This window comes from Salvelinus alpinus, chromosome 12 (assembly GCF_045679555.1).
Source record: "Salvelinus alpinus chromosome 12, SLU_Salpinus.1, whole genome shotgun sequence".
Lineage (NCBI taxonomy): Eukaryota > Metazoa > Chordata > Actinopteri > Salmoniformes > Salmonidae > Salvelinus > Salvelinus alpinus.
The window spans coordinates 52,945,404-52,970,256 of NC_092097.1; the positions used below are offsets into that span (position 1 = coordinate 52,945,404).

The 24,853-nt window shown below is 41.4% G+C and overlaps 1 protein-coding gene across 7 annotated transcripts in view; it reads right to left on the reverse strand.

Annotated features, from left to right (window-relative positions):
* The window catches only part of LOC139536351 (glutamate receptor-interacting protein 2-like), a 351,360-nt gene that overhangs the window by 106,747 nt on the left and 219,760 nt on the right, over positions 1–24,853 (reverse strand). For 4 of the 7 annotated variants that reach the window (XM_071336817.1, XM_071336816.1, XM_071336819.1 and 1 more), the window contains exons 3-8: positions 21,890–22,025; positions 11,729–11,874; positions 6,254–6,340; positions 5,719–5,794; positions 3,565–3,710; positions 267–414 (exon numbers count right to left, since the gene is read on the reverse strand). In XM_071336817.1, coding sequence (XP_071192918.1) covers positions 267–414; positions 3,565–3,710; positions 5,719–5,794; positions 6,254–6,340; positions 11,729–11,874; positions 21,890–22,025 — 739 coding nt within the window. The remainder of the gene's footprint in view (positions 1–266; positions 415–3,564; positions 3,711–5,718; positions 5,795–6,253; positions 6,341–11,728; positions 11,875–21,889; positions 22,026–24,853) is intronic. The other 3 variants (XM_071336818.1, XM_071336821.1, XM_071336822.1) reach the window with 1 other exon arrangement.

The following is a 24,853-nucleotide window of genomic DNA, read 5'->3' on the forward strand; positions in this document are numbered from 1 at the left end:
GTCTGTCAGCTCACCTGTCCACCACACTAGCTGTGGGTCTGTCAGCTCACCTGTCTACCACACTAGCTGTGGGTCTGTCAGCTCACCTGTCCACCACACTAGCTGTGGGTCTGTCAGCTCACCTGTCTATCACACTAGCTGTGGGTCTGTCAGCTCACCTGTCCACCACACTAGCTGTGGGTCTGTCAGCTCACCTGTCCACCACACTAGCTGTGTGTCTGTCAGCTCACCTGTCCACCACACTAGCTGTGGGTCTGTCAGCTCACCTGTCCACCACACTAGCTGCTTTGATCCTGTCGATGACGATGACCTGTTTGTTCCTGTGGGTGGCGGTTGTCAAGGTGATACCCAGAGCTGCCCCCGGTGATTTGGCGATCTCCACCAATAGGGGACCAGATGCATTAATCACAGTATCTGAAAGGCACAGATGAAAATTGAATTGAATACAGTTGCGGTAGAATTGGTAGAACAATTATCACAATATTCATGCAATGCACTTCCTTTTGATAATTAGTCAGAAAAAAAGCTGTTCCACAGTACAGGGTTTGAACAATGTTTTAGTGCCTGCAACTGAATGGTGGCAATGATATGGCCACCATTGGGAGTCCACCTCCCAGAAAGGTATTATAATCAGGAGTTAACAGCAGGGACATGGGACAATTATCAGCCATTATAGTCCAGGGCAGTTCGGTTCAGGCCCTCGAGATACAGAAGTACCGCTGTTTTTCCTTTTTCACCTGGAAATAATTGGTCAGTTATTGTCATTAATTGTCCAGAGAGGTCTGACTCAGTCTCTGATTAGAGGGGAAGCATGAAAACCAGCAGTACCGCAGCCAGGAAAATACAGATATTGATTCATGCTTTTTGTACACTATACTCAAAGTCGGTTGTAATATTCTGTGGTAGTAGTTGGTTGTAATATTATGTGGTGGTAGTTAGTTGTAATATTCTGTGGTGGTAGTTGGTTGTAATATTCTGTGGTGGTAGTTGGTTGTAATATTCTGTGGTGGTAGTTGGTTGTAATATTATGTGGTGGTAGTTGTAGCTGTAGTGTTCTGTACTGGTAGTTAGTTGTTGTATTCTGTGGTGGTAGTTAGTTGTAATATTCTGTGGTGGTAGTTGGTTGTAATATTATGTGGTGGTAGTTGGTTGTAATATTCTGTGTTGGTAGTTGGTTGTAATATTCTGTGGTGGTAGTTGGTTGTAATATTCTGTGGTGGTAGTTGTAGCTGTAGTATTCTGTGGTGGTAGTTGGTTGTAATATTCTGTGGTGGTAGTTAGTTGTAATATTCTGTGGTGGTAGTTGTAGCTGTAGTATTGTGTGGTGATAATTAGTTGTAATATTCTGAGGTGGTAGTTGTAGCTGTAGTATTCTGTGGTGGTAGTTGGTTGTAATATTCTGTGGTGGTAGTTAGTTGTAATATTCTGTGGTGGTAGTTAGTTGTAATATTCTGTGGTGGTAGTTGTAGCTGTAGTATTCTGTGGTGGTAGTTGGTTGTAATATTATGTGGTGGTAGTTAGTTGTAATATTCTGTGGTGGTAGTTAGTTGTAATATTCTGTGGTGGTAGTTAGTTGTAATATTCTGTGGTGGTAGTTGGTTGTAATATTCTGTGGTGGTAGTTAGTTGTAATATTCTGTGGTGGTAGTTGGTTGTAATATTATGTGGTGGTAGTTAGTTGTAATATTCTGTGGTGGTAGTTGGTTGTAATATTCTGTGGTGGTAGTTGGTTGTAATATTCTGTACTGGTATTTGGTTGTAATATTCTGTGGTGGTAGTTGGTTGTAATATTCTGTACTGGTATTTGGTTGTTGTATTCTGTGGTAGTAGTTGGTTGTAATATTGGATGATAGGGAATGGTTGTTGGAGGAGTAAAAGACAACAACAGCTGTTTCCATTGTCTCATTTTTTAACCACGGATCTGCAGCTAGCTAAGCGTATTTACCATTTACCACACACTGTACTCAATAGGGGGGCTTACTTTCTGCAGATGTGATATATACGAAGAGAACACGCAACCTTTTGTAACCGAGTTAGTCTGCTGTGTCTGCCTGGGACCCAGTCCCAGTACATAATTCTACCATGTCAGAGAACCCTGTCTAAAGGGAGACTGGGGGGTGTACTTCTCCCTGTTCCAGACTTAGTGGGCGTGGCTCGCAAGGGCGGGCTGTTGGCAAGGTGTTACAGATTGTTCTGGAAACATCTCATTAGCAACTGGCAACACGGGGTAGCCACTTTAACCTCACTACTGGGAGGAGTTGAAGGGTCACCAGTCTGCCACTCAGCCAGATAGAAAACCTGCTATTTGAGATTCACAATTAAAACATAACAAGGAGAGAGCACTCCCTACCACAGAGAGTAGCAGGAGTGTCACTTAACTTTTGACTTCAGTCTGAGAAGAACGAACACAATGTTTCTCCAGAGCAGAGATTTTTTTTCCAATCTGAAATTGAAGTTTACGAGATGCCCCTCTCCAGGAAAGACATATTACTACATGAATATTACTACATGAATAGTACTACATTAATATTACTACATTAATAGTACTACATTAATATTACTACATTAATATTACTCCATGAATATTACTACATGAATAGTACTACATTAATATTACTACATTAATATTACTACATTAATATTACTACATGAATATTACTACATTAATATTACCTAATGAATATTACTCCATGAATATTACCCCATTACATTTACATTTAAGTCATTTAGCAGACGCTCTTATCCAGAGCGACTTACAAATTGGAAAGTTCATACATATTGATCCTGGTCCCCCCGTGGGGAATGAACCCACAACCCTGGCGTTGCAAGCGCCATACTCTACCAACTGAGCCACACGGGACCCCATGAATACTACCCCATGAATACTACCCCATTAATACTACCCCATGAATATTACCACATGCATATTACCACATGCATATTACCCCATGAATACTACCCCATTAATACTACCCCATGAATATTACCCCATGAATATTACCCCATGAATACCACCCCATGAATACTACCCCATGAATACTACCCCATGAATATTACCCCATGAATACTACCCCATGAATATTACCCCATGAATACTACCCCATGAAGATTATTCCATGAACACTACCCCATGAATACTACCCCATGAATACTACCCCATGAATACTACACCATGAATATTACCCCATGAATACTACCCCATGAATATTACCCCATGAATATTATTCCATGAATACTACCCCATGAATACTACCCCATGAATATTACCCCATGAATATTATTCCATGAATACTACCCCATGAATACTACCCCATGAATATTACCCCATGAATACTACCCCATGAATATTACCCCATGAATACGACCCCATGAATATTATTCCAATTCACATTTCAGTGAGGTGAAACAAACAAATAAAACAAGTAAAACAAAGTAAACATTCAGTCTGGATGCCAGACCACGAACAGTCAGCAGAAATGGTTTTATTTATTTAATTATTACTTATTCATTTCTCCAGGAGAGTTTTCTCTGATGGAGTATATCATATCTCTATGGTTTCTCTTACCCATGATAGAGACGTCATACTCGATTTGGAAAAGGGCCTCCTGACCACACTGGTTGAGCACGGTGAGGGCATCTCCATGGCTGGCACTGTGGAGAGGTACCCCGTCAACACTCATCAGACGGTCGCCCGGCTTCAGAGTGCCCTCTCTACAGGGAGACATGGTACAGGGACAGGGACAGGGGGAGAGAGAGAGCGAGAGAGCGAGAGAGAGCGAGAGCGAGAGCGAGAGAGAGAGAGAGAGAGAGAGAGAGAGAGAGAGAGAGAGAGAGAGAGAGAGAGGGAAATGAGAGAGACAGGGAGAGGAGAGAGACAGGGAATTGAGAGAGACAGGGAGAGGAGAGACAGGGAGAGAAGAGAGACAGGGAGAGTAGAGAGACAGGGAGAGGAGAGACAGGGAGAGGAGAGACAGGGAGAGGAGAGACAGGGCAAGGTTAGAGAAAGAAAAAGGAAAGAGAGGGGCAGAGATGGGACACTGTTTTTGGTTCAATAAACAGGGATAGATGAATTAGTATATCCAGGTTTTGTTCCTGGCCATGTGACCTAACCAGGAACAACCTAGTGAAAATATGCTATACAAGACACACGTAGATGCACAGATCCTTTTTATGGGGTGGGCAATCACAAACCCATTGCTTTTCTTTTTGATGTATGTGAAAGGTAAAGCAAAGCAAAAAACTGTTTACAAATGTTACTCAAAAACTGTCACATTAGACATTTTGTAAATTAATATGGCTTCTATCCAACCAAACTATTAAGGAATTCTACACAACTTAGATCCTGGCGACAAGTATTATTGGAAGACAAGAACAGTCATTGGAGACAACAGAAACAGAGGAACATTGACTGAACCAAAGGCACAGAGAGGAAAGATTTCTCAGACAGCTACACCCTACAGTCTTGTGGGTCAAAGGGGGAGGGAGTGTGTGTGAGAGAGAGAGAGAGAGAGAGAGAGAGAGAGAGAGAGAGAGAGAGAGAGAGAGAGAGAGAGAGAGAGAGAGAGAGAGAGAGAGAGAGAGAGAGAGAGAGAAAGAGAGAGAGAGCAGGATGGAGAGAGAGCGGGACAGAGAGAGAGAGTGGGACAGAGAAAGAGCGGGACAGAGGAAGAGAGAGAGCGGGACAGAGGAAGAGAGAAACAGAGAGAGAAGGATGGGAAAGAAGGACAGGGACAGAGGGAGGAGAAGAAGAATAATTGCATGTTCTGTTCCAGTTTCTGCAACCTGTCACATGGTATTTAAGGGGACGCATCTCAAACAATGTTCTGTAACTACATTCGGACTATCTTACAAATGGCAGAGAAAACCAAAGCAGCATTTCCATTCCCTCTGCCAAGTGGCACACTGAATAAATCCAGTTTCATTATGGCAGGAAGAGAGCACTCTGTTAGATCTTCTCTCCTCTCTTCTCCTCTCCTCTCCTTTCATCTCCTCTCTTCTCCTCTCCTCTCTCTCCTTCTTCCTCTCTTCTCTTCACCTCTCCTTTCCTCTCCTCTTTTCTTCTCTCCTCTCATTCATTTCCCTCTCCTCTCTTCTCTCTTCTCATCTCCTTTCCTTCTACCTCTCCTCTCTTTTCTTCTCTTGTCCCCTCCTCTCTTCTCCTCTCATTTCTTCTCCTCTTCTCTCTTCTCCTCTCCTCCTTTCTTTTCTTTTCCTCTGATCTCCACTGTCTCTACTTCTACCTCTCCTCTTCTCGCTTCAATTCTCCTCTCCTCTCCTTCTACCTCTCCTTCTACCTCTCCTCTCTCCCCCTCTCTTCTCCGACATTTCTCATCTCGCTTATTTTACAATTGGGTGGGAAGAGAGGAAAAAGGGAAAACATGCATATGTAACGAGCGCCAGACAAAATATTCAGGATACATATTCATATATTCAATATCCCTCTCAGCCAAACAGAACAAAGTTAACACAGGCTCTCAGATGACACCAGTAATGCACTACATTTAGATCCTATATAGTGTACTATAAAATAGCTCGAGGGGATATGTACTGAACTGCAGCTGACCCTGTGCCCCTTCTCAAAAATATGTATTGTATCCTGTGGTAGCAAAGCTCAAGACAACATTTCTGACATACCAAAGCTAGACAAAATAAAGAAATATTCTATTTCATTTTATATGCGGAATAGGATGTCGTATGGGACTCAGGTGTTCCGCCATACCTGTCTGCAGGACCTCCCGGCCGGACGTATGTCACCACTAGGGGGCGGGATTTGTTCCAGTCTTCATGTGAGCCCCCTGAAACGTCACATGAAACATACCTCGTGAGGAAGCAGTTTGGTAATACAGGTAATACAGGTTTCGCATGACTTTTAATAGGGCATTTACCTAACAAACATCTGCATGAAAACATTGTTAACCAATAAAGGAAGCATTGGGATGTGTGGTCATATTTTACTCTGTTTCGCTAATCCTTTCAGACACTAACAGCTAAAAATAATCTTCCATGCTAACTGTGCAGTTCATCTTGGATTGATTTCCCTACAGCCCAAATTACTCAGTATTTTATTGGGCTGTGGATGGCGTTGTTAGGAAATTAGCAATTCCAATTGGGGACACTGTTGAGACTGCTGAGGCTAGCTTAAATCAATTTGAGTGTGCTTCTTTATGGGTTAGGGTTAGGGTTAGTGACTGGAACATAGTCAAATGAACCAGTAGGGGACAAGAGGAAACAGGGTCTGTGACATAGTATAGTACCTCTCATGACGAAGCCGAAGCTGGTCCCTTCTTTGTGCAAACATATCTCGATTGTCTTGGAAATCACACCTGATGTGCTGTCTGGTGCTGGAGGAGAGCCAGAGAGAGAGAGAGAGGGAGAGAGGGAGAGAGAGAGAGAGAGAGAGAGAGAGAGAGAGAGAGAGAGAGAGAGAGAGAGAGAGAGAGAGAGAGAGAGAGAGAGAGAGAGAGAGAGTGGAACAGAGATAGAAAGAAAGGGAGCGAGTGAGAGAAAGAAATACAGAGAGAGAGAGAGAAAAAATGTCAAAATAATAAAACAATTAGAGAGTGTAATTTCCCCAAATTTGAAACCCTTATTGAAGGTTTCAAAGACCTCTCTGATGAGAATAGGCTACCCGTCCTGTTGGGGGAGGACGCAGAGAGCTGTGGGGTGGCAGCGCACTACATTGCTGCCTGCCATAAGATGAGGGACAGTGTCTGACAGACCAACCAAGCTGCACATGTCCTCTATGCCATTGTTATTGTTATTGTCCATTGTATGGCATTTTACCCTTGATAATTGTTATTACTGATTGTCCTGTTGACGATATTGATGATTATTATTTCAATTATGTATCACTTAAACTCCACAGTGCACTTTGGCAATATGTACATTGCTACGTAATGCCAATAAAACAAATTGAATTAAATGGAACTGAAATTGAGAGGGAGAAAAAGAGAGATAAAGAAATAGAGCGAGATAGAGAAGGAGAGAGAGAGAGAAGGAGAGAGACACAGAGAGAGAGACAGAGAGAGAGCAAGAGAGAGGGAGAGAGACAGAGAGAAAGAGAGAGAGAGAGAGAGATAGAGAGAGAGAGGGAGAGAGAGAGACAGAGAGAGAGAGATAGAGAGAGAGGGAGAGAGACAGAGAGAGAGAGAGAAAGAGAGAGAGAGAGCGATAGATTGAGAGCAAGAAATAGAGAGATTAGAGGGAGAGAAAGAGAGCGGGATAAAGAGAGAAAGGTACAGAGAAGTACAGAATGGTAAAGGTAGTGAGAGGCATATGAATGATGTCACCGCCGTTAAATCACAGGTTTTACTGGGCTCGTCCCCACTAACCGACGGACAGCGATGATACATATACAGAACAGTATTACAAAATCTGTAAGGTCATACATAATTGGTTAGGCTTGTAAAGTTCAAATGGCAGTGTTAAACGTCTGTTTTACTAGAATGGCAGATCGGGGAACACATAGAGATGTATTATTGGCAACAATGATATCATACTGGCAGACCACGTAAACTGAGCAGGTAAAACTCTTGGCTGTATCCGATAACTGGGGTCTGTAGTATCTGATAACTGGGGCTTGTAGTATCTGATAACTGGGACCTGTAGTATCTGATAACTGGGGCTTGTAGTATCTGATAACTGGGGTCTGTAGTATCTGATAACTGGGGCTTGTAGTATCTGATAACTGGGGTCTGTAGTATCTGATAACTGGGGCTTGTAGTATCTGATAACTGGGACCTGTAGTATCTGATAACTGGGGCCTGTAGTATCTGATAACTGGGGCCTGTAGTATCTGATAACTGGGGCTTGTAGTATCTGATAACTGGGGTCTGTAGTATCTGATAACTGGGGCCTGTAGTATCTGATAACTGGGGCCTGTAGTATCTGATAACTGGGGTCTGTAGTATCTGATAACTGGGGTCTGTAGTATCTGATAACTGGGGCTTGTAGTATCTGATAACTGGGGTATGTAGTATCTGATAACTGGGACCTGTAGTATCTGATAACTGGGGCTTATAGTATCTGATAACTGGGGCTTGTAGTATCTGATAACTGGGACCTGTAGTATCTGATAACTGGGGCTTGTAGTATCTGATAACTGGGGCTTGTAGTATCAGATAACTGGGACCTGTAGTATCTGATAACTGGGACCTGTAGTATCTGATAACTGGGGCTTGTAGTATCTGATAACTGGGACCTGTAGTATCTGATAACTGGGGCTTGTAGTATCTGATAACTGGGGCTTGTAGTATCTGATAACTGGGACCTGTAGTATCTGATAACTGGGGTCTGTAATACCTGATAACTGGGACCTGTAGTATATGATAACTGGGTCTGTAATACCTGATAACTGGGACCTGTAGTATCTGATAACTGGGGCTTGTAGTATCTGATAACTGGGGCTTGTAGTATCTGATAACAGGGGCTTGTAGTATCTGATAACTGGGGCTTGTAGTATCTGATAACTGGGACCTGTAGTATCTGATAACTGGGGCTTGTAGTATCTGATAACTGGGGCTTGTAGTATCTGATAACTGGGACCTGTAGTATCTGATAACTGGGGTCTGTAATACCTGATAACTGGGACCTGTAGTATATGATAACTGGGTCTGTAATACCTGATAACTGGGACCTGTAGTATCTGATAACTGGGGCTTGTAGTATCTGATAACTGGGGCTTGTAGTATCTGATAACAGGGGCTTGTAGTATCTGATAACTGGGGCTTGTAGTATCTGATAACTGGGGCTTGTAGTATCTGATAACTGGGGCTTGTAGTATCTGATAACTGGGGTCTGTAGTATCTGATAACTGGGGCTTGTAGTATCTGATAGCTGGGGCTTGTAGTATCTGATAACTGGGACCTGTAGTATCTGATAACTGGGGCTTGTAGTATCTGATAACTGGGACCTGTAGTATCTGATAACTGGGGCTTGTAGTATCTGATAACTGGGGCTTGTAGTATCTGATAACTGGGACCTGTAGTATCTGATAACTGGGGCTTGTAGTATCTGATAACTGGGGCTTGTAGTATCTGATAACAGGGGCTTGTAGTATCTGATAACTGGGGCTTGTAGTATCTGATAACTGGGGCTTGTAGTATCTGATAACTGGGGCTTGTAGTATCTGATAACTGGGGTCTGTAGTATCTGATAACTGGGGCTTGTAGTATCTGATAACTGGGGCTTGTAGTATCTGATAACTGGGACCTGTAGTATCTGATAACTGGGGCTTGTAGTATCTGATAACTGGGACCTGTAGTATCTGATAACTGGGGCTTGTAGTATCTGATAACTGGGGCTTGTAGTATCTGATAACTGGGACCTGTAGTATCTGATAACTGGGGCCTGTAGTATCTGATAACTGGGGCTTGTAGTATCTGATAACTGGGGCTTGTAGTATCTGATAACTGGGGCTTGTAGTATCTGATAACTGGGACCTGTAGTATCTGATAACTGGGGTCTGTAATATCTGATAACTGGGGTCTGTAGTATCTGATAACTGGGGATTGTAGTATCTGATAACTGGGGCTTGTAGTATCTGATAACTGGGGCTTGTAGTATCTGATAACTGGGGCTTGTAGTATCTGATAACTGGGGTCTGTAATATCTGATAACTGGGGTCTGTAGTATCTGATAACTGGGGCTTGTAGTATCTGATAACTGGGGCTTGTAGTATCTGATAACTGGGACCTGTAGTATCTGATAACTGGGGCTTGTAGTATCTGATAACTGGGGCTTGTAGTATCTGATAACTGGGACCTGTAGTATCTGATAACTGGGGTCTGTAGTATATGATAACTGGGGCCTGTAGTATCTGATAACTGGGGCCTGTAATACCTGATAACTGGGGTCTGTAGTATATGATAACTGGGGCTTGTAGTATCTGATAACTGGGGCCTGTAGTATATGATAACTGGGGCCTGTAGTATCTGATAACTGGGGCCTGTAGTATCTGATAACTGGGGCCTGTAGTATCTGATAACTGGGGCCTGTAATACCTGATAACTGGGGTCTGTAATAGCTGATAACTGGGGCCTGTAATACCTGATAACTGGGGCCTGTAGTATCTGATAACTGGGGTCTGTAATACCTGATAACTGGGGCCTGTAATACCTGATAACTGGGGCCTGTAGTATATGATAACTGGGGTCTGTAGTATCTGATAACTGGGGGCTGTAGTATCTGATAACTGGGGTCTGTAATACCTGATAACTGGGGCCTGTAATACCTGATAACTGGGGCCTGTAATACCTGATAACTGGGGCCTGTAATACCTGATAACTGGGGCTTGTAGTATCTGATAACTGGGGCTTGTAGTATCTGATAACTGGGGCTTGTAGTATCTGATAACTGGGACCTGTAGTATCTGATAACTGGGGCCTGTAGTATCTGATAACTGGGGTCTGTAGTATCTGATAACTGGGGCCTGTAGTATCTGATAACTGGGGTCTGTAGTATCTGATAACTGGGGCCTGTAGTATCTGATAACTGGGGTCTGTAGTATCTGATAACTGGGGCCTGTAGTATCTGATAACTGGGGTCTGTAATACCTGATAACTGGGGCCTGTAGTATCTGATAACTGGGACCTGTAATACCTGATAACTGGGGCCTGTAATAGCTGATAACTGGGGTCTGTAATAGCTGATAACTGGGGCCTGTAGTATCTGATAACTGGGGCCTGTAATACCTGATAACTGGGGCCTGTAATACCTGATAACTGGGGCTTGTAGTATCTGATAACTGGGGCCTTTAGTATCTGATAACTGGGGCCTGTAGTATCTGATAACTGGGGTCTGTAGTATCTGATAACTGGGGCCTGTAGTATCTGATAACTGGGGCCTGTAATACCTGATAACTGGGGTCTGTAATAGCTGATAACTGGGGCCTGTAATACCTGATAACTGGGGCCTGTAGTATCTGATAACTGGGGTCTGTAATACCTGATAACTGGGGCCTGTAATACCTGATAACTGGGGCCTGTAGTATATGATAACTGGGGTCTGTAGTATCTGATAACTGGGGGCTGTAGTATCTGATAACTGGGGTCTGTAATACCTGATAACTGGGGCCTGTAATACCTGATAACTGGGGCCTGTAATACCTGATAACTGGGGCCTGTAATACCTGATAACTGGGGCTTGTAGTATCTGATAACTGGGGCTTGTAGTATCTGATAACTGGGGCTTGTAGTATCTGATAACTGGGACCTGTAGTATCTGATAACTGGGGCCTGTAGTATCTGATAACTGGGGTCTGTAGTATCTGATAACTGGGGCCTGTAGTATCTGATAACTGGGGTCTGTAGTATCTGATAACTGGGGCCTGTAGTATCTGATAACTGGGGTCTGTAGTATCTGATAACTGGGGCCTGTAGTATCTGATAACTGGGGTCTGTAATACCTGATAACTGGGGCCTGTAGTATCTGATAACTGGGGCCTGTAATACCTGATAACTGGGGCCTGTAATAGCTGATAACTGGGGTCTGTAATAGCTGATAACTGGGGCCTGTAGTATCTGATAACTGGGGCCTGTAATACCTGATAACTGGGGCCTGTAATACCTGATAACTGGGGCTTGTAGTATCTGATAACTTGGGCCTTTAGTATCTGATAACTGGGGTCTGTAATAGCTGATAACTGGGGTCTAGACTAAGGAAAAGAGAAAGCTTCCACACAAACTAATCAACCATCAATCAATCAATCAATCAAGTCCAGCTGCTCCTACCTGAAGGGGGCAGTTCGTACTCTACTTCCAGCACCACTCGTTCTCCCACGTTCTTCAACAGACTGATGATCTCTTCATGTCTCAGCTTGGTCAGGTTGATACCATTGACTGACTTGATGTAGTCGCCAACGTTCAGCTGATCACTCCTATTAGACAGGATCATAAAGACATATTGTCTAGCTGATATTTATAGATCGGCCTTTCATTAAACCTTTAGGCTTCAGGATCTATGACAGATAAATAACAAGGTGTTATTATAATGCTAAACATAATTTAAAATGAATACTTTCATAATCAATAACAATCAAATTCTGTAGTATGGCAACTATAAAACAAGATGGATTGTGTTCTGTATATCTTCTCAGTGGCTTTCTACAGTCAACATATGTTCATTTAGTTGGTAATTAGGAATGTTATTTATTTTCTCTCCCCCTTGGCGCACACACACACACACACACACACACACACACACACACACACACACACACACACACACACACACACACACACACACACACACACACACACACACACACACACACACACACACACACACACACACACACACACACACCTTGGGCCGTGGCTATTTGGCACAATGATGCCTATCAAAAATATATTACCAACCCAGCAGTAGTCTCCTCGCTTCAGGGAGAAAACACATTTCAGGACAAACATTCTATTTCATATATTCTACAAAACAACATTCTGGTTCCATTATATTCTACAAAACAACATTCTGGTTCCATTATATTCTACAAAACAACATTCTGGTTCCATTATATTCTACAAAACAACATTCTGGTTCCATTATATTCTACAAAACAACATTCTGGTTCCATTATATTCTATAAAACAACATTCTGGTTCCATTATATTCTACAAAACAACATTCTGGTTCCATTATATTCTATAAAACAACATTCTGGTTCCATTATATTCTACAAAACAACATTCTGGTTCCATTATATTCTACAAAACAACATTCTGGTTCCATTATATTCTACAAAACAACATTCTGGTTCCATTATATTCTACAAAACAACATTCTGGTTCCATTATATTCTACAAAACAACATTCTGATTCCATTATATTCTACAAAACAACATTCTGGTTCCATTATATTCTATAAAACAACATTCTGGTTCCATTATATTCCACAAAACAACATTCTGGTTCCATTATATTCTACAAAACAACATTCTGGTTCCATTATATTCTACAAAACAACATTCTGGTTCCATTATATTCTACAAAACAACATTCTGGTTCCATTATATTCTACAAAACAACATTCTGGTTCCATTATATTCTATAAAACAACATTCTGGTTCCATTATATTCTACAAAACAACATTCTGGTTCCATTATATTCTACAAAACAACATTCTGATTCCATTATATTCTACAAAACAACATTCTGGTTCCATTATATTCTATAAAACAACATTCTGGTTCCATTATATTCCACAAAACAACATTCTGGTTCCATTATATTCTACAAAACAACATTCTGGTTCCATTATATTCTACAAAACAACATTCTGATTCCATTATATTCTACAAAACAACATTCTGGTTCCATTATATTCTACAAAACAACATTCTGGTTCCATTATATTCTACAAAACAACATTCTGATTCCATTATATTCTACAAAACAACATTCTGGTTCCATTATATTCTACAAAACAACATTCTGGTTCCATTATATTCTACAAAACAACATTCTGATTCCATTATATTCTACAAAACAACATTCTGGTTCCATTATATTCCACAAAACAACATTCTGGTTCCATTATATTCTACAAAACAACATTCTGATTCCATTATATTCCATAAAACAACATTCTGGTTGCAAGTTCCGCACAGACAAACAGATAGGACCAGACAGAGTTATTATATTATCATTTTTTGGGCCCATCCACCAGACAGAGTTAATCGATGCGTTCCTTGTTGGTTGTGAGTGAGTGCCAGATAGATAACTTTTGGTTTGAAGTATTGAAGACGGACTCCCCCGGAAAATGTTTTTTGATGTTTCTTATAATAGGATTGTGAGGTAGAGCGGTAGGAGTCGGAGAGTTTGATGGAGGAGAGTTTGTCAAAAAAGTAGAGAATGTCAATCAAATACTCCATGTGACAAAGCCCTCTCCTCTCCTACTGTACAAAAAAAACTAAAATAACATGTTGTTTCAAATGTGGTTCTACCTACTGTACATAGAATAATACTATGATGTTGTGGTTCTACCTACTGTACATAGAATAATACTATGATGTTGTGGTTCTACCTACTGTACATAGAATAATACTATGATGTTGTGGTTCTACCTACTGTACATAGAATAATACTATGATGTTGTGGTTCTACCTACTGTACATAGAATAATACTATGATGTTGTGGTTCTACCTACTGTACATAGAATAATACTATGATGTTGTGGTTCTACCTACTGTACATAGAATAATACTATGATGTTGTGGTTCTACCTACTGTACATAGAATAATACTATGATGTTGTGGTTCTACCTACTGTACATAGAATAATACTATGATGTTGTGGTTCTACCTACTGTACATAGAATAATACTATGATGTTGTGGTTCTACCTACTGTACATAGAATAATACTATGATGTTGTGGTTCTACCTACTGTACATAGAATAATACTATGATGTTGTGGTTCTACCTACTGTACATAGAATAATACTATGATGTTGTGGTTCTACCTACTGTACATAGAATAATACTATGATGTTGTGGTTCTACCTACTGTACATAGAATAATACTATGATGTTGTGGTTCTACCTACTGTACATAGAATAATACTATGATGTTGTGGTTCTACCTACTGTACATAGAATAATACTATGATGTTGTGGTTCTACCTACTGTACATAGAATAATACTATGATGTTGTGGTTCTACCTACTGTACATAGAATAATACTATGATGTTGTGGTTCTACCTACTGTACATAGAATAATACTATGATGTTGTGGTTCTACCTACTGTACATAGAATAATACTATGATGTTGTGGTTCTACCTACTGTACATAGAATAATACTATGATGTTGTGGTTCTACCTACTGTACATAGAATAATACTATGATGTTGTGGTTCTACCTACTGTACATAGAATAATACTATGATGTTGTGGTTCTACCTACTGTACATAGAATAATACTATGATGTTGTGGTTCTACCTACTGTACATAGAATAATACTATGATGTTGTGGTTCTACCTACTGTACATAGAATAATACTATGATGTTGTGGTTCTACCTACTGTACATAGAATTATACTATGATGTTGTGGTTCTACCTACTGTACATAGAATTATACTATGATGTTGTGGTTCTACCTACTGTACATAGAATAATACTATGATGTTGTGGTTCTACCTACTGTACATAGAATAATACTATGATGTTGTGGTTCTACCTACTGTACATAGAATAATACTATGATGTTGTGGTTCTACCTACTGTACATAGAATAATACTATGATGTTGTGGTTCTACCTACTGTACATAGAATAATACTATGATGTTGTGGTTCTACCTACTGTACATAGAATAATACTATGATGTTGTGGTTCTACCTACTGTACATAGAATAATACTATGATGTTGTGGTTCTACCTACTGTACATAGAATAATACTATGATGTTGTGGTTCTACCTACTGTACATAGAATAATACTATGATGTTGTGGTTCTACCTACTGTACATAGAATAATACTATGATGTTGTGGTTCTACCTACTGTACATAGAATAATACTATGATGTTGTGGTTCTACCTACTGTACATAGAATAATACTATGATGTTGTGGTTCTACCTACTGTACATAGAATAATACTATGGTGTTGTGGTTCTACCTACTGTACATAGAATAATACTATGATGTTGTGGTTCTACCTACTGTACATAGAATAATACTATGATGTTGTGGTTCTACCTACTGTACATAGAATAATACTATAATGTTGTGGTTCTACCTACTGTACATAGAATAATACTATGATGTTGTGGTTCTACCTACTGTACATAGAATAATACTATGATGTTGTGGTTCTACCTACTGTACATAGAATAATACTATGATGTTGTGGTTCTACCTACTGTACATAGAATAATACTATGATGTTGTGGTTCTACCTACTGTACATAGAATAATACTATGATGTTGTGGTTCTACCTACTGTACATAGAATAATACTATGATGTTGTGGTTCTACCTACTGTACATAGAATAATACTATGGTGTTGTGGTTCTACCTACTGTACATAGAATAATACTATGATGTTGTGGTTCTACCTACTGTACATAGAATAATACTATGATGTTGTGGTTCTACCTACTGTACATAGAATAATACTATGATGTTGTGGTTCTACCTACTGTACATAGAATAATACTATGATGTTGTGGTTCTACCTACTGTACATAGAATAATACTATGATGTTGTGGTTCTACCTACTGTACATAGAATAATACTATGATGTTGTGGTTCTACCTACTGTACATAGAATAATACTATGATGTTGTGGTTCTACCTACTGTACATAGAATAATACTATGATGTTGTGGTTCTACCTACTGTACATAGAATAATACTATGATGTTGTGGTTCTACCTACTGTACATAGAATAATACTATGGTGTTGTGGTTCTACCTACTGTACATAGAATAATACTATGGTGTTGTGGTTCTACCTACTGTACATAGAATAATACTATGATGTTGTGGTTCTACCTACTGTACATAGAATAATACTATGATGTTGTGGTTCTACCTACTGTACATAGAATAATACTATGATGTTGTGGTTCTACCTACTGTACATAGAATAATACTATGATGTTGTGGTTCTACCTACTGTACATAGAATAATACTATGATGTTGTGGTTCTACCTACTGTACATAGAATAATACTATGATGTTGTGGTTCTACCTACTGTACATAGAATAATACTATGATGTTGTGGTTCTACCTACTGTACATAGAATAATACTATGATGTTGTGGTTCTACCTACTGTACATAGAATAATACTATGATGTTGTGGTTCTACCTACTGTACATAGAATAATACTATGATGTTGTGGTTCTACCTACTGTACATAGAATAATACTATGATGTTGTGGTTCTACCTACTGTACATAGAATAATACTATGATGTTGTGGTTCTACCTACTGTACATAGAATAATACTATGATGTTGTGGTTCTACCTACTGTACATAGAATAATACTATGATGTTGTGGTTCTACCTACTGTACATAGAATAATACTATGATGTTGTGGTTCTACCTACTGTACATATAATAATACTATGATGTTGTGGTTCTACCTACTGTACATAGAATAATACTATGATGTTGTGGTTCTACCTACTGTACATAGAATAATACTATGATGTTGCAAGCTACTTAACGTTGGAAATGAAAACATAAAGTAAGCTCCTTTGATGCTTGTCCTAGATGAGGACTTCTCACACACCCACTGAGATTAAAGTGATCACAGATACACATGGTGACAGATCTACAATGCCAACAGGCTTTTATGCTGCTATATGAGTCTCACACGTTAGTGATACTAACCACAGCCACTGTGAAGCACCATGAGCCTGACAAGCGAGACAGCTTGCATGTGAGAATTTATACTACTTTGTTGATACATTGCTAATTTAGCTGATATTGTATCTGCATTAAATATGCCAGTCATAAGTAAATTGAGACTTTTACATGGCCCACTTTCTTTATTCAGAGTCAGACAGCTTTGGATAAAAGCCACTTTTCTAAATGAATTTTCCAGCAAAGGCTAAAGCATAGAAAATACAACTTGCAGAGCAGCTCAACTGTAAATCTCCTAGGGGGTAAGCCTTCTTTAAAAGCCAAACAGGTCAGTCAGTAGCCCAAGTCCATAATGCCCAAAGACCAAGACTCTGTGCCTATTTTTAGCATCATCACCCAAGTCCTTAGACATTGTCTCAAAGGACACCCTAGTCCCTATATAGTGCACTGCTTTTGACCAGAGCCCTGTGGGGGGGATAGGATGCCATTATGGACGGATCCCTTGTTTTAGAAATCTGCCCCTAGTGAAATGGTTCCTCCTACATCAGGGCCTGATTGGCTGATACAGCGTGACTGCGGTTTCAGACAAAATTGTATTTATTTTTATTTATTTATTTATTTAACCTTTATTTAACCAGGTAGGCAAATTGAGAACACGTTCTCATTTACAATTGCGACCTGGCCAAGATAAAGCAAAGCAGTTCGACACATACAACAACACATAATTACACATGGAGTAAAACAAACATATAGTCAATGATACAGTGAAAAAAAAAATAAGTCTATATACAATGTGAGCAAGTGAGGTGAGATAAGGGAGGTGAAGGCAAACAAATATATGTATAAATAAATAAAAATATAAAAAGGCCATGGTGGCGAAGTAAATACAACACAGCAAGTAAAATAAAACTTAAAACACTGGAATGGTTGGTTTGCAGTAGAAGAAAGCGCAAAGTAGAGACAGAAATAATGGGGTGCAAAGGAGCAAAATAAATAAATAAATACAGTAGGTAAAGAGGTAGTTGTTTGGGCTAAATTATAGATGGGCTATGTACAGGTGCAGTAATCTATGAGCTGCTCTGACAGCTGGTGCTTAAAGCTAGTGAGGGAGATAAGTGTTTCCAGTTTCAGAGATTTTTGTAGTTCGTTCCAGTCATTGGCAGCAGAGAACTGGAAGGAGAGGCGGCCAAAGGAAGAATTGGTTTTGGGGGTGACCAGAGAGATAAACCTGCTGGAGCGCGTGCTACAGGTAGGTGTTGCTATGGTGACCAGCGAGCTGAGATAAGGGGGGACTTTACCTAGCAGGGTCTTGTAGATGACCTGGAACCAGTGGGTTTGGCGACGAGTATGAAGCGAGGGCCAGCCAACGAGAGTGTACAGGTCGCAGTGGTGGGTAGTATATGGGGCTTTGGTGACAAAACGGATGGCACTGTGATAGACTGCATCCAATTTATTGAGTAGGGTTTTGGAGGCTATTTTGTAAATGACATCACCGAAGTCGAGGATTGGTAGGATGGTCAGTTTTACAAGGGTATGTTTGGCAGCATGAGTGAAGGATGCTTTGTTGCGGAATAGGAAGCCAATTCTAGATTTAACTTTGGATTGGAGATGTTTGATGTGAGTCTGGAAGGAGAGTTTACAGTCTAACCAGACACCTAGGTATTTGTAGTTGTCCACATATTCTAGGTCAGAGCCGTCCAGAGTAGTGATGTTGGACAGGCGGGCAGGTGCAGGCAGCGATCGGTTGAAGAGCATGCATTTAGTTTTACTTGTATTTAAGAGCAATTGGAGGCCACGGAAGGAGAGTTGTATGGCATTGAAGCTCGCCTGGAGGGTTGTTAACACAGTGTCAAAAGAAGGGCCAGAAGTATACAGAATAGTGTCGTCTGCGTAGAGGTGGATCAGAGAATCACCAGCAGCAAGAGCGACATCATTGATGTATACAGAGAAGAGAGTCGGTCCAAGAATTGAACCCTGTGGCACCCCCATGGAGACTGCCAGAGGCCCGGACAACAGACCCTCCGATTTGACACACTGAACTCGATCAGAGAAGTAGTTGGTGAACCAGGCGAGGCAATCATTAGAGAAACCAAGGCTGTCGAGTCTGCCGATGAGGATGTGGTGATTGACAGAGTCAAAAGCCTTGGCCAGGTCAATGAATACGGCTGCACAGTATTGTTTCCTATCGATGGCGGTTAAGATATCGTTTATGACCTTGAGCGTGGCTGAGGTGCACCCATGACCAGCTCTGAAACCAGATTGCATAGCGGAGAAGGTATGGTGAGATTCGAAATGGTCGGTAATCTGTTTGTTGACTTGGCTTTCGAAGACCTTAGAAAGGCAGGGTAGGATAGATATAGGTCTGTAGCTGTTAGGGTCAAGAGTGTCCCCCCCTTTGAAGAGGGGGATAACCGCAGCTGCTTTCCAATCTTTGGGAATCTCAGACGACACGAAAGATAGGTTGAAAAGGCTAGTAATAGGGGTGGCAACAATTTCAGCAGATAGTTTTAGAAAGAAAGGGTCCAGATTATCTAGCCCGGCTGATTTGTAAGGGTCCAGATTTTGCAGCTCTTTTAGAACATCAGCTGACTGTATTTGGGAGAAAGAGAAATGGGGAAGGCTTGGGCGAGTAGCAGAGGGGAGGGCAGTGCTGTTGTCCGGGGTAAGGGTAGCCAGGTGGAAAGCATGGCCAGCCGTAGAAAAATGCTTATTGAAATTCTCAATTATAGTGGATTTGTCGGTGGTGACAGTGTTTCCTATCTTCAGAGCAGTTGGAAGCTGGGAGGAGGTGTTCTTATTCTCCATGGACTTTACAGTGTCCCAGAACTTTTTTGAATTTGTGTTGCAGGAAGCAAATTTCTGCTTGAAAAAGCTAGCCTTGGCTTTTCTAACTGCCTGTGTATACTGGTTTCTAGCTTCCCTGAAAAGTTGCATATCACGGGGGCTGTTCGATGCTAATGCAGAACGCCATAGGATGTTTTTCTGTTGGTTAAGGGCAGTCAGGTCAGGAGAGAACCAAGGGCTATATCTGTTCCTGGTTCTAAATGTCTTGAATGGGGCATGCTTATTCAAGATGGTGAGGAAGGCATTTAAAAAAAATGTCCAGGCATCCTCTACTGACGGGATGAGATCAATATCCTTCCAGGATACCTCGGCCAGGTCGATTAGAAAGGCCTGCTCGCTGAAGTGTTTCAGGGAGCGTTTGACAGTGATGAGTGGAGGTCGTTTGACCGCTGACCCATTACGGATGCAGGCAATGAGGCAGTGATCGCTGAGATCTTGGTTGAAAACAGCAGAGGTGTATTTGGAGGGCAAGTTTGTTAGGATGATATCTATGAGGGTACCCGTGTTTACGGAATTGGGGTGGTACCTGGTAGGTTCATTGATAATTTGTGTGAGGATGGCACTTTATGGCACTTTATTCCCTACGTAGTGCACTAGGTTTGACCAGGGCCCACAAGACAGTAGTGTGTTATGTAGGGGAAATGGTGCCATTTGGGACTCAGCCTGGGTCAGAGGCTGTTAATGGTGGGTGAGGGGCTGGAGGTCTAGGCAGTAGGAAGGGAACATGAAGTCTGTATCCATCCACATTGAGTAAGCATGAGGGGCTGAAGGTCTAGCAAAGCTGAAGGAAAATGTTCCTTTTATATAATATACACTGACTGTACAAAACATTAGGAACTAATATTGAGTTGCACCACTGATTTTGCCCTCGGAACAGTCTCAGTTCGTCAGGGCATGGGCTCTACAAGGTGTCGAAAGCGTTCCGCAGGGATGCTGGCCCATGTTGACTCCAATGCTTCCCACAGTTGTGTCAAGTTGGCTGGATCTTCTTGATACACACGGGAAACTGTTGAGCGTGACAAACCCAATAACGTTGCAGTTCTTGTCACAAACCGGTGCGCCTGGTACCTACTACCATACCCCATACCCCATACCATACCATACCATACCATACCATACCATACCACCATATTGTGTCTTGCACATTCACCCTCTGAAAGGCACGCATACACAATCCATGTCTCAATTGTCTTGCTAGATTGAAAGAGCAAGTGTTCCTAATGTTTTGAACACTCAGTGTATGTTTAATGGGCAATAAAGATCTCTAGCCTATTGTAGGCAGAGAACATGTAGTCCAGTCCTCCGTACATGAGCCAGCAGCCTATAGCAGGGTTGACCTCTCTCTCCTGTGTGTTGACCTCTCTCTCCTGTGTGTTCTGGTCGAGAAAGCTCAAGTCAGGGTTGACCTCTCTCTCCTGTGTGTTGACCTCTCTCTCCTGTGTGTTGACCTCTCTCTCCTGTGTGTTGACCTCTCTCTCCTGTGTGTTGACCTCTCTTGCCTGTGTGTTGACCTCTCTCTCCTGTGTGTTCCGGTCGAGAAAGCTCAAGTCAGGGTTGACCTCTCTCTCCTGTGTGTTCCGTTCGAGAAAGCTCAAGTCAGGGTTGACCTCTCTCTGTCTTCTATCTTGATGTGCTTGCTTGCTTGCCTGTCTCATACCCTCATGGAATACTTTCACACAAAAAAAAGTCAATACATCATTGTTCACAAAAGCGAGATCTCACCTGGCAGCCAGTCCTCCTGGTCGTAGGTTAGAGACGCGGGGCTTTCCATCCTTGTCTGTTCCTCCAGAGATCGTGAGGCCCAAGGTGCTGCCTTCCTTCTTAATCAGCTCTACTATCGTCACACCCCGCAGATCTTCTACCCCAAACACAAACACACATAGCACACACAGACACAGTCAATAATAGTATGGATGTTATAGTAACCAAGCCTTCACAACCACAAGGACACTTAGGCTGCGTTTATACAGGCAGACAAATTCTGATCAGCTGTTTCCCATAATTGGACAAACAATCAGAATTGGCCATAGAACCACAGGAACCACTGAGGTAACAGCTGGTTAGTATACGTCAGGTCTTCTACCCATAAACACAACCAAGGTTTCAATGGCTATATATTAGCTTAGTGAGCTTTCTCAGCATGTACTGTTGCTCTAATGACTTGGAACAGGAGTTTTTCCAGACCATCTCCCACACAATCTTTCTCTGCAATCTGCTTCTCGTTTGGCCCAATAGTCACACTGAACCTTTAGTGAATATTACATATATAACTCATGGGTATTCACAATGCATGGTACAAAAGAGATATATAACTCATGGGTATTCATGGGTATTCACAATGCATGGTACAAAATAGATATTTTGTACCATCTGTTCTTCTCTTATGTGTGGCCCTTAAACGTAAAAGCTCACAGCCTTTGGATAGGTGTAGAGCAGTGGTTCTCCATCCTGGTCCTGGGGACCCAAAGCGGTATACATTTTTGGGTCCCCAGGACCATGAATAAGATCCTCTGGTTTTAAGGAATAGATGTTGAGAGGAACCAGTCTAAGAACGTGATACAAAAGTGGAGTTGTCTGTTTGTTCACTAGGATGTAGCAGGTGTGTTGTCTGTTTGTTCACTAGGAGTCCTCAGGATGTAACTGGTGTGTTGTCTGTTTGTTCACTAGGAGTCCTCAGGATGTAACTGGTGTGTTGTCTGTTTGTTCACTAGGAGTCCTCAGGATGTAGCTGGTGTGTTGTCTGTTTGTTCACTAGGAGTCCTCAGGATGTAGCAGGTGTGTTGTCTGTTTGTTCACTAGGAGTCCTCAGGATGTAGCAGGTGTGTTGTCTGTTTGTTCACTAGGAGTCCTCAGGATGTAACTGGTGTGTTGTCTGTTTGTTCACTATGAGTCCTCAGGATGTAACTGGTGTGTTGTCTGTTTGTTCACTAGGAGTCCTCAGGATGTAACTGGTGTGTTGTCTGTTTGTTCACTATGAGTCCTCAGGATGTAACTGGTGTGTTGTCTGTTTGTTCACTAGGAGTCCTCAGGATGTAACTGGTGTGTTGTCTGTTTGTTCACTAGGATGTAACTGGTGTCAGTCAAGTAAGAGCGCAAGATGCATAATAGTCATTTAAAGTGAAACAGCGTAGCTACATGTAAAGAAAGGGAATATGGACCCCACAAACGTTGTGACCGGGTGCTACTAATCCCCCCAAACAACCCTAAACAGGTAAACCTACTCCAAACAACCCTAAACAGGTAGACCTACTCCAAACAACCCCAAACAGGTAGACTTACTCCAAACAACCCTAAACAGGTAGACCTACTCCAAACAACCCCAAACAGGTAGACCTACTCCAAACAACCCCAAACAGGTAGACTTACTCCAAACAACCCTAAACAGGTAGACCTACTCCAAACAACCCCAAACAGGTAGACCTACTCCAAACAACCCCAAACAGGTAGACTTACTCCAAACAACCCTAAACAGGTAGACTTACTCCAAACAACCCTAAACAGGTAGACTTACTCCAAACAACCCTAAACAGGTAGACTTACTCCAAACAGGTAGACCTACTCCAAACAACCCCAAACAGGTAGACTTACTCCAAACAACCCTAAACAGGTAGACTTACTCCAAACAACCCTAAACAGGTAGACTTACTCCAAACAACCCTAAACAGGTAGACTTACTCCAAACAACACTGAACAGGTAGACCTACTCCAAACAACCCCAAACAGGTAGACTTACTCCAAACAACCCTAAACAGGTAGACCTACTCCAAACAACCCCAAACAGGTAGACTTACTCCAAACAACCCTAAACAGGTAGACTTACTCCAAACAACCCTAAACAGGTAGACCTACTCCAAACAACCCCAAACAGGTAGACTTACTCCAAACAACCCTAAACAGGTAGACTTACTCCAAACAACCCTAAACAGGTAGACTTACTCCAAACAACCCTAAACAGGTAGACTTACTCCAAACAACCCTAAACAGGTAGACTTACTCCAAACAACCCTAAACAGGTAGACTTACTCCAAACAACCCTAAACAGGTAGACTTACTCCAAACAACTCTAAACAGGTAGACTTACTCCAAACAACTCTAAACAGGTAGACTTACTCCAAACAACCCTAAACAGGTAGACTTACTCCAAACAACCCTAAACAGGTAGACTTACTCCAAACAACTCTAAACAGGTAGACTTACTCCAAACAACTCTAAACAGGTAGACTTACTCCAAACAACCCTAAACAGGTAGACTTACTCCAAACAACCCTAAACAGGTAGACTTACTCCAAACAACTCTAAACAGGTAGACTTACTCCAAACAACTCTAAACAGGTAGACTTACTCCAAACAACTCTAAACAGGTAGGCTTACTCCAAACAACACTGAACAGGTAGACTTACTCCAAACAACTCTAAACAGGTAGACCTACTCCAAACAACACTAAACAGGTAGACTTACTCCAAACAACTCCAAACAGGTAGACTTACTCCAAACAACCCTAAACAGGTAGACCTACTCCAAACAACCCTAAACAGGTAGACTTACTCCAAACAACTCCAAACAGGTAGACTTACTCCAAACAACCCCAAACAGGTAGACCTACTCCAAACAACCCCAAACAGGTAGACTTACTCCAAACAGGTAGACTTACTCCAAACAACTCTAAACAGGTAGACTTACTCCAAA